We start from the raw sequence: 11,339 nt of genomic DNA on the forward strand, positions 1-11,339 counted from the left end.
TTTTCTTCCGATTAACCTGGCCCTGTGCTAGCTGCATCCTTGACCCCTGCGATATTCTTAATCTCATTCACCCACCTAATCTTCTGCCGGCCACTGCTACGCTTACCTTCGCTCGGAATCCAACTGGTTACTCTTAGAGACCATTGATTATCCTTTCTTCGAACTACATGCCCTGCCCATACCCATTTCTTATTCTTAATTATGGCTAGAATATCAGTAACTCGAAGTATGTCCCTGACCCACTCTGAACGCTTCCTATCTATTAACGTTACACATACAATTTCATTTGAGAAGAGGTTTATGAAGACGCCAGCGTACAGCACACAACATGGTGCTAAGTTGCAGGTTATCCCGTGGCGTAATCGGCTGTCGCGATAGCTGCGACTTTCCTTGCTGCTAGCGGGCTCTGAAAAACCCGCCTTTGGAAATCGCCCCGCCCCAATATTTGTTTTCGGTGAAGCTTGGAAGATGCAAGCTAAATATTTAAAATGAGTGTGAAATAGCGCTTTTGCACTCTAAATGGTGTAGTCAAAGGTCAAAGTTGTCATTATGCACTTTTCGAATTACCCCTCTCTCCCCAGGACACGAGAAGAGTGGCAGCACGATTTGTAGGATGAATAAGCAATAAGGAACAAGGTGTCCAAAGGTGTCATTATCAGCACAGAAAAGAGTGCCGTCTTGATCTCAATACCGGGAGAATGAAGGCGCTTCAGAAACTTCGGAGCACTTCAGAAACTTCGGAGGAAATTCGCCGCGAGATCGACCTAGAGGTGTAGAGGTGGCGCCACCGTCACTCCGGTAGTGTGGATCGGCAGCCGGCGGCGCTCGCAGAAACACACGCTGCGTAGGTCTGCGTCCGAGTTAACGGCGGGTTTGTTGACAATGAAAACGTGTCTTCTGCAGTATTTCTGCAATATCGCAGAAACCGATCCAAGGATTCCGCCAATGCAGCAGAAGAAGAGCGGAGTTTAGGAAAACAAAGCACGCAACCACCAGACTTCTAGATTTACTTTGCACGTTTCTTGCGCTGTACCGCGCTCACGCGCCTAATGCTTTGGCCTGCCTAATGACAGCTTTGTTTTTCTTATCGACTTTTAAACAGTTTGCGCGTGTCTCATGCGAGTAAGACCGGCGAATTTAGTGTCAAGCCCACGCAGATACCTGCAGTACTCTAGATTGAATCGAGAAAGCCTGGTTCATTATATCAATCTTGACTCGAGGATTAAGCAGGTTAAGTGCAGCACTGGCAACGCACTGCATGACGAGTTGCTTTAGACTGAGTTCAAATCAACTCTGACCCAGACAACCACGCACAAGTATTCCCCAAAAATGAGATCACGCCGACACTATACAGGACACTCGCCGCACAGGAAAGCTGATTGTTCACGTGTACAGCGCTGAGTGGATTGAATTTGCCGAGATGCTTTTTGCGGCCACTGTCAAAGAATGTGATAGTGTACTACTGCATTCGCTACTAACTGTAAATGATTTCCTGAAATCGAAGAAAGTATACGGCATTTCTGATGTGTGTAATGTTAATATAAAACAGTAAATTAGTAGTGTAATTATTTTGTTTTGCAATGCCAATACATTTCACCGTGTGAGAGAACTTTTACACACTTGACAGAATTTACAATAATCAGCGATTAATTTTCAGTAACGTTAAAGTGCAAGCTACGAATTACCTGCTGCGAAGACATCGTTATAAACTGCGCATGGGCATTCTCATGTTCTGGGAAGCAATTTTACAGGCTGAAAATTTCTTTGTCACTAATTATTTCAGTTCAGTTCAGTCGTTCAGTCGTGTCCGACTCTTCGTGACCCTATGGATCATGTCACGCCACGCTTACCGGTCTCTCACTATCTTCCTAACATCACATAACTTCATCTGCAGTGCCCCGAGGATGCCATCTAACCACCGCGTTCGCTGCCTACCCCTTTTCCGCCGACCCTCAACCTTTCCCAACATCAAATCTTTCTCCAGCGACTCCTCTCTTCTCATCAGATGACCAAAGTAGCTGAGCTTTAACTTTAGAATTTCACCCTCCAATGAGCATTCAGGTTTTATGGTCGACAATATCGACTGATTTGATCTTCTGGCAGTCCAAGGAACTCTCAAGAGTCTTCGCCAGCACCACAATTCAAATGCGTCAATTCTTCGGCGGTCAGCCTTTTTCACAGTCCAACTCTCGCATCCATACATCACAACTGGAAAGACCATAGCACGAGTTATACGGATCTTGGTTGGCAGACTAATGTCTCTGCTCTTTACTAGGCGGTCAAGGCTAACCATTGCTCTTTTTCCCAGAAGCAGGCGTCTCCTAATTTCATGGCTGCAGTCTCCTTCTGAGGTAATCTTGGAGCCCAAGAAGAGAAAATCTGTCACAGCTTCCACTTCTTGTCCATTGATGCTCCAGGACTTGATAGGGCAAGACACCATGATCTTTGTCTTTTTAATGTTCAGTTTAAGCCCAAACTTCTCACTCTCTTCTTGTGCGCGCATCAGAAGTCTCTTGAGTTCCACTTCAATTTCTGCCATTAAAGTGGTATCATCCGCATATATAAGGTTGTTGATACGTTTTCCAGCAATCTTCACTCCAGCTGAAGACTCGTCCAGACCGGCCTTCCTCATGATGCACTCTGCATATAGGTTAAATAGGCAGGGCGACAGTATGCAGCCTTGCCTCACTCCTTTCTCGATCGGAAACCAATCAGTAAGACCATGCCCAGTTCTGACTGTGGCCTCTTGCCCTTCATACAAGTTCCTGAGGAGACTGATGAGTTGAATTGGAACTCCCATCTCTTGGAGAGCTTGCCACAATCTGCTGTGATCTACGCAGTCAAATGCTTTCGCATAATCAATAAAGCAGAAGTAGATGGGTTTCTGGAACTCTCTTGCTTTTTCCATGATCCAGCGAAGGTTGGCAATTTGGTCTCTAGTTCCTCTGCCCTTGCGAAACCCAGCTTGCACGTCCGGAATTATTTAGCAGTGACTAAATGTTATGCGAAGTAAAATATTAGGGTTGCTTCCAAAACAGATGCTGGATATAAAACTACTCCAAAAGAAATGGAGGTCATCTTATCATGCGACTATAAAGATGTATTTATTCCCCAACTAAACACTGATATTTCAGCCCGCCTGAAGCTGTTTTACTGCCCTTGTCAGAAACGATGAGTTTGCTCGGAAGGCAGCACTTGGATAAAAAGGGATTAAAATGATTATAATAGGCTACCAGTAATGTGCATTAATCTAGGTGTATTATGTAATATTTATGGTAACAATTAGGTGCAGGGAATATGTTTCCCAAACATTCGAGCATTTCTCTAAAGCAAAATGTGGTCACTAAAACTTTTACGGATGCACAGAAGCCTTCAACAACAACAAAAAAAGAAAAGAAATGCATATTGGCCGGGGTTTAACGCATGAAAGCGGCATCGGCTGGGACTGATGATTGCAGAGGCTGATTTTGGTGTCGTTTTTTTTCTTTCATTATTAACACCACATTTACCACGTAGGATTGTTTATTGTGCAGTCAAATCCCACAGCAGAGGAGCGCCTTTCGAAACGGTTGTGATTGAATTCCCCGTTATCGAAATCAGCCGTCGAGCGCCCTTACCATTGGGACACCGCGACAGAGGTTTAAAAGCAAAAAAAAAAGTACTCACACAACTCTACAGCATAGCAGGCATAGAGTGGCCTGTTCAAACTGCATTCTGCTATGTGAAGCAGTCTGCGGTGGCATATGTTTTAGTAGTTGCGGTATTCCAAAGAGAAACGGGAATATGCAATTTCTGAGCGTTTGCATTAACCTTTATTGACGGCAGCGAACTGTATAGCTTTGACACGGCGGTAACGACAGTACCACTTCGTTTGAGACATTGCATGTCAAAGGATCTCAAGCGCCGAAGACCTCTACAAGACCGCGATGGATGATGTCCTTATCAAAGCATGACATGCTCGATACGGACAAGTATATATATATTTTTTAATGACGCGTAGGGTTATAGAGTGTTCATATTTATTTTGCCAGAGGCATATAGGTAAGCAAAATCTCACAGGAACCGCGAAACAAACAAAAACACTCCTGTACAAGCCGCATGCACGCGCTTAAATCACTGCAGGCTGGCCCGCGACGCGAAAACGCATCCACACTGAGTAGGTTTCGCCGCTGAGCCGCAAGGTGGCGACTCTGCTCGAACTCGAGGCCAATAGAGAGCTCCGCATGAAAGTGGGCGTAAGCGTCGTACAGCGAAGAAAGTCAGTGTGGTTTGTTGGCCACGTGCGTTTTTTAGCGCCGATGTCGGAAATAAAGCATGCTAAAAAGTTTGACGTCTGGAGTACTGAGCCGAATATCAAGTAGGAAGCCCTTGTGAGGATCGCTGATCAGCAGCGAATTGCTGGTAAGAGCGATAGCCGTTATATAGGCAAGTGCCTGCTCAAGCCAGCTGCCTCTGGTGCATTTCGGCCGATCCGGTCTGCTCGTACTAGCTCTGCAATTAATGCGTCGCTAGAGCTAATCCTATGAGTCTTTTACTACGGCAGGATCGGATTCACAATAAGGCAGTTTTATGAGTAGACGATTTACGACAGCGTTGATCAGTTCCAAAGAGCCGACCGAAGCGGCTTCGAAGTGAAACAATTTAGGCATAGCGACGACGAGGGACGGTCACGCACGGCGCCGTCGTTCGCCGCGCTCGCGCGCCCCACTTCCGCGGTAAAGTGTAGCTTACTTCAACCTGCTCGCGGCATCCCGTGATGCAAGCGTTGCAAACTCGTGTACTTTCATTACAGCTAAGGCTGTGCACGTTTTGGCGTTCTACTTAGAAACAAGCCATTCAAACGATACTGCAGGCAGGACAAGTACGCAGTCGCTGCGCTGTCGGCCGTAATCGAAGACGTCGGGCGGCACAGTAGACACCGCATATTCTATCTTTAAACGTGATATAGTAGGCAAATGAATAACTTTGTGAAGCAGACCCGCTCGTCCGTTTCGCGCACTCGGGCGCCGACGAGTAGCCTCCGTCAGCAGACGCCGCCATAGCCTCGGCTAACGACGCAAACCGAGGTTGCCAAGCTCGGTTTGCGATAACCGCGGTTAGTGGTGTAATCGTGGTTCGGTCCGCCGTGTAACATGGGCTAACCATGGTTTTGGGTAACCGCGGTTAGGCTGCGCGAATTGGCAATTTCCTCATGCGTGTGCGAGCAAGGACGGGTTGACCCGAGTACGCCAGCGAGCGAGCAGGCGCGCGGCAACCGGAAGTTCGTCGAAGTGACGTATTTCTGGGCGGAGCTTTGAACTTGCTTGTATTCTTTATTTGTTTATGACTTCCTTCGCGTACGAGTGGAGAGCGAAAAGTGGAATTGTCATTTTTAATCTCCGATATCTCTGGTGTTTCATAAGCTAGATCGGCTTTTTTTTTTTTCGGGAGAATGATGAATGGTTCAATATCTATTAGTATTATGGCGTTGTTTACCCTTCTTGGTGACCGTTTCTGTGGACCTTTAAATTCACGAAAGCACGTATCACGGACATAGGTTGAGTGTGAAACATAGTCGGCGCTGCGATCAGGATAGTAGCGAGGTCGAGGCGGCGGAACCCAACGGCTGCGGCAATGGCGAGAAATGTGGCCGACACGTGAGCAGTTGAAGCATATGTGTTGGTCATCCGAGGTTCGCCATTCGTCTGGGCTGCGGTAGCAGTAGCGGTATCGCGTCGGAAAGGGCGTAGTAGGAGCCGCAGCTGCTACGACTGGAACATTAGGTTGGAGCAAGGGCTGTGGGGAAGGCTGGCCACAGTTGAAGCCCAGATTCGTGCTTAGGCCCACATTTGCGAACTTCTGGCAAACGACATATTGGATTAAGGCTATAGTAGGATATGCTGGCTGAGGAGATAACCCAACGAGTGTCATTTCGTCTATCTCTCGGCGAACAATCCTGGTCAAGTTGGAGAGATTATATGGCTGCTGCAATGTTGGACTATCTTCGCACGAGGACGTAGCAGCTGTGTTTGGCAAGCGGTCGAAGCGGTGAGTAATGCGGCGGTGTTTTGCTTGCTCAAACTGCCGGCAAACTTTGATGACTGAGTCGACCGTCGGACAGTCTTTGCAAAGCAGCAGATTCTAAACATCGTCTGCAATTCCCTTTAATATGTGGCCCACCTTGTCTAATTCGGACATGGCGCAGTTAGGTTTTCGGCATAGGGCTAGAATGTCTTGAATATAAGAGAAGTATGATTCCGTGGAACGTTGGGCACAGGATGCGAGGTCTTTTTGTGCGCCGAGCTTGCGTCCGATCGGCTTGCCAAATAGGTCTCGAAGCTTCTCCTTTCACATACCCCACGATGTGATGTCGTCTTCATGCGTCTCAAACCAGATGCGCGCCGTACCTGCCAGATAGAAGATTACGTTGGCGAGCATGAAGGTCGCGTCAAATGATTGTGCTTGCTGACCCGCTCGTACGTAGCAAGCCAGTCTTCGACGTCGACAAAAGGTGGCTGGATCACGAGACTGCGTCATGACAATGGTGGGAGATGATGGTGCCGCTGAAGAAGGTGTCGCGTCGGATTGCATTGTGATGGTACCAATCTGGCGGCCACTACGAAGATCCAGGTTTGATGACTTACGTACTTCCAGAAATGTACAAAGCGGTAAACGCTAGTTCACTGTTAGACGCACCACCATACACCGCACACCAAAGAACGAATCCAGCTCAGCCTGAGCGTCGTCTTTGTCACTGCACCTCACCAGCACGTCGTCGACGTCTCGATACTGCGCTCTGGAACAATATATTATTTCGATGCTTTCATGCGCTCTCGACGACAAAGTTGACCGATAAATTTTCGTCTGAAATCAGGCGAGAGAGATGCGTACTGATTTTGCGGATAGCTGCCCTAGTAAAATGCGGGGATATGCATTAAACTGGTACCAGTCATAATAGCCCATGTAAACTTTAAAGTGCGCGCCTAATATTGTTCAGCTGTGAGACATTTTTATTATCAGCAAATACGTACAGAGAAAGAGCTTGCAATAGAATTCCAGAAATAAGACTAATATGCCCGAGTACACTAGTAGACAACTTTATGATCCCATGATAAGCCGATAATGACCTGTGGGATTAACATTAGTGGCTCACAAAATGTGGCAATGAAAAAAAACGGTGTATGTATGTATAACTTTATTAGGTAGCCGGCAAACGCCGGGTGTAAGCGTCGTGATGCTGTCCAAGCGGTGTAATTCCGTTATAGTATGAATGCCCATCCCTGGCGGTCGGGTCATCGGCCCAATATTGGTACTCTGTTAGTGATACACTTAGTTGTGTTTCTTGTGGTTATACACCACTCTTATTTTAAAGCAAACGCTCATTTGCCCCATTCGTGCAGTCTCCGTACTTCTGGAGACCATTGTCCCCTGAACTGATAATTCCATACTCGCCTTGTGATGTTTGTGGACATTCTGCAGCATGTTCTCGAAAGTTTTTGATGGAAGATCACATTTGCCCAGGGAGCCCCAGCGGCCTGCGGGAACGTTGGCAATCCAGTTGGCCTTGCCGTGCTCCTCGCGGCAGCAGAGTGGCTCAGGGCAGTCAGCGCGGCTACCCTCCGAGTACCGAAAGTCCACGTGGGTGTCGCTGATGTGCAGGAAGCGCAAGACCAGAGCGCTTTGCTGCATTATTGTTGAGAAGCCATGAAGGAATTACTTCGGAGGATTGTCGCTAGTTGAATGCAGTTCTTAATATTTTGAAAAAGAAAATAGATGTATGTGACATAGTCTGTTACTGTCGATGGTGCGTGTGTCTCCTTTCCTTTCAGGGACGTTGCACATAGGGCAATCGACACTGTTAAAGGAAACGAATTCTTTTGTGCTGGATGTATACAGATAAGCGATGCATGCATTCGTCGTAACATTATTTTTTCAGGTGTTAGGCTTTAAAATGTCTCCAACGTGCTTTGAGTCTGGTAATCGCATAGCCTCAGCTGAGTGGCAGCCAGCTGATATTTAAGGTATGTGTTATCGCACAGATTGCCAAGCTTTAACAGGAGAGAAAAATGTCGGAAGGTTTCATGATTTAGTAGGGTAGTTGCGAATTACCTGATCTCCTGATTGGCAACTCAGAAATATATTTAGCGCAGTAAATTTTATATACATTTGTTAAGCTCGAGCCCGCATATAGCAGAAGGTTTCTGTCTGAAGCAGAAAATATTAAACAAGGCAGAGTCTTGTGGCACGAGCGCCGCTGTATCCGAGGAAGAACGGCTATGGCTGCTACTGGTTAGAGGAAAAGGGATACCGAAGAGAGATGAAATTACTCTCGCAGGGTACGCAGAACGACAGCTGATTATAGTGGTCGGCGGCATACCTTGGGCTTTCTAGGCTTTTGTTGTGACTTCCGGCGTGGCGGCAGAGTGATGGTCCAATTGAACGCCTCTTTATCTCCGCACTCCTCTCCAAGCACTGAGCTGCAGATCTGGCTGGCGCTTAGAGTAGTTCGCTTCATCACATAGAAGAACTCGTCCTGCACACAGTTATGAGTACTCTTGCTGTTCCTGTTGAGAGCGCATGTTTAAGGCGTCGGACACAAAACATATCAGCCTCTTGTTCAAATCTCTTCTAACACAGTGACTTAACAACTAAGTACACCATTACACATCAGTGGTAAAGCCACGGTCTCAGATAATAAAATCGCTGTACTACTGAGCTTATTGCAATAACTAGCTGCCAAAGGTCGACTACTCAAACACGCATATTTAATGCATATGGGTATCAGTGGCTTGGCAGGAAAGCCCTATCAAACAGCCGTAAGTAGTAAATTCTAGTCGAAATGATTTCACTTATAACTGGATACCAAAGATTACCCCACCCACGACGCAGCTTAAACACTTATTCGTATGACAGTACTGTAGGTGAACAGCTACGAGACATGTATGGAGCACATTCTTGTGCAGAAGATTTTGATGCACTGCGCCGTGAGCAAAGGAAGGAGAACGGTTAAAATAAAAGGAACAAAGAGGAGCCAGGCTTTCTAAATTCAAATAATATAGCTACGAGACAGCGCATTAATATGAGTGAGCTCGAGACGTACCCTGAAATTCTTCACGAGGCCGTCGCAGACACGGTCAGTGCCGGCTATCCCGACAAGCTTGCATTCATGGCTGAGGTTATCGGCGATTAAATCTTCGGACATACCGCTCCGAATATCCTTTAGCACTTTGCCCGCCGCCCAGCTGCAGATGCCGCAGCTCGGCATTTGTCTGGACGATGATAGTGCAGTCAGCTCCTGCATTGTAGAGCATGGTATGATGCGTAGAAGTATCGCGTGGTTTGACAAAGTATACGCACAACACATTATGGTACGTATTTTCGTACGTGTGATTCAATGTAACGAAGTAGCTCTGTGAAATTAGCAAAGTGTAGCGACAGGCTTCGTGTTGATTTCATTGAGATAGCATAGAGTCCATAATTGCCACAAAATTCCGGTGGTACGCGTGATGAAATGTTGTATTTTGTTGAAAGAATGACGTGGTAAGTGATGTCTACAACTAGCACTCGATGAGGGCATGTGAACTTGTAGCTTCATTAACCTCTCGATTGATCAGGGGCTTCCTTGCTGAGTTGCCAGGCACTCAGCGGGGCCTCACGTACATTCCAGGTTTTGAATTGCAGCTCGCGTGTGATGTCTCGAGTTCACGTGGTATGGCCGAGTCGGCAATTTCTCTGGCAGCGGACAATATAGAATTTTGACATCGTCCACACACTCTTAACTGCAGTGAGATTGCATTGTGAAATGCTTCTGAAGAAAAACAATTAGTGACATAGTGACAGCTTAAGCAACCTATATGTTGATGAGATATCATTATGCGCCAATAATAATTACTAAAACTAAAGATTAGCAGCCCTAGTTAATGCTAGTAGTGCAATATGTAGTGTTATTTACCTTAAGTGAAGTAGTAAAGGGAAAACTAATTACTGGGCTAGTTGGTGCGTCGCTCATAAAAGGAAAGATTAACAGCGCTAACAAATAGGCACTAACCAATAGGCACACAGGCAAGGCGCTCACTTCAACTTCTTTTCGAAACAACACCACATACAATCTTTACTACATACATACTACTATTTAGTAGTAAAAGTCGTGTTTTGAAGTTTCCCTATATAGGGAATGCCTAAACTACCATGCATATGCTGCCGACGGTATGGGAGCATTTTTTTGTTGAAGACGTTTATATGTGGTGTTGTTTCGAAAACCAAGTTAGAGTAAGCGCCGGTTGTGTGTGCCTATTTGTGATTGCCTATTTGTTAGCGCTAGTAATATTTTCTTTAAGTAGAGGCATATTGTAGCGCAGCTTATAGTGCTGATTAGTAGTAGTGTTACTGGTTTTTATTATAGCTAGTTTTGCGATTTAACATGTGTCTGCTATTTTGTAAGCGTACGCCATCTACGGTCTGTAAAACTACTACACAAAACTTATGGTGGACAGTTAGGCAGAACAAGCGCACCTGCTATGCAAGTTCAATTTTTTTTTCTGCCTGCAATACCATTTTTTCTTTCTGAGAAGGCAGTTCACATATTGTTTGAATGAGGTTATGAGTAGTTAATTGAACAGCATACTGATCTATCGGTAAATTTATTTCTAGAAGCTTTTGGGCCAACGTGTACTAGCAAAATGTTATGGTGAGCAATTTAGTTGTGTCTTTAGAGAGTGAACATATATTTATTCAGAAGCGGCTGAAAAAAAGTGCACTGTATTTTCGGCTCACTGTCTTAGGGTCGCTAACCAGACGGTCTATATCTACCGCACCGAAGAGTGCTGGTTTTTCGCAAAAGTTTAGGGGCCTTATGCGGCCGCCTCGTGCCGTACTGAGTAGGCACACATTAAATTACAGCGACATTTAGTTGTCGTAAATAGTGTTTTTAAGGCCCATAAACGTTTCCGAAAAACGAGCACTCTTCTTTGCGGTAGAAGTTGGCAATTCCGCTAGGGACTCAAAAGACAGTGAACCCAAATGCCAGCACACTTTTGTTCAACCGCTTCTAAATAAATATACGTTCAATCTCTAAATACATCACAGAAATTGCTTACCACGAGATTTTGCAAACACACATCGGCCCAAAAGCTGCGAGAAAGAAATAAATTTCCCAATAGATCAACATGGTTTCGAATGACCATTCATGGCGTCATTCAACCAATGTGTGAACGGCTTTTTCAGAAAGAAAAAAAGTGCTATTGTGGGCACAAAAAGAATTGGGCTTGCAAACCAGGCGCGCTTCTTCTGACTTTCCGCCATCAGTTTTGTGAAATAGGTTTACAGATCAGACGGCGTACCCTACACAATAGTGGACAAAT

General features: G+C 45.8%; 1 protein-coding gene across 1 annotated transcript in view; it reads right to left on the reverse strand.

Annotated features, from left to right (window-relative positions):
- LOC146180480 (sphingomyelin phosphodiesterase-like) overlaps positions 1–9,244 on the reverse strand; it is a 34,657-nt gene extending 25,413 nt beyond the window's left edge. The window contains exons 1-3 of the mRNA XM_084577793.1: positions 9,080–9,244; positions 8,357–8,512; positions 7,432–7,662 (exon numbers count right to left, since the gene is read on the reverse strand). Coding sequence (XP_084433919.1) covers positions 7,432–7,662; positions 8,357–8,512; positions 9,080–9,244 — 552 coding nt within the window. The remainder of the gene's footprint in view (positions 1–7,431; positions 7,663–8,356; positions 8,513–9,079) is intronic.
- Between the last annotated feature and the right edge of the window lie 2,095 nt (positions 9,245–11,339).

Source organism: Amblyomma maculatum, chromosome 8 (assembly GCF_055883805.1).
Source record: "Amblyomma maculatum isolate TAMU_Amacu chromosome 8, ASM5588380v1, whole genome shotgun sequence".
Lineage (NCBI taxonomy): Eukaryota > Metazoa > Arthropoda > Arachnida > Ixodida > Ixodidae > Amblyomma > Amblyomma maculatum.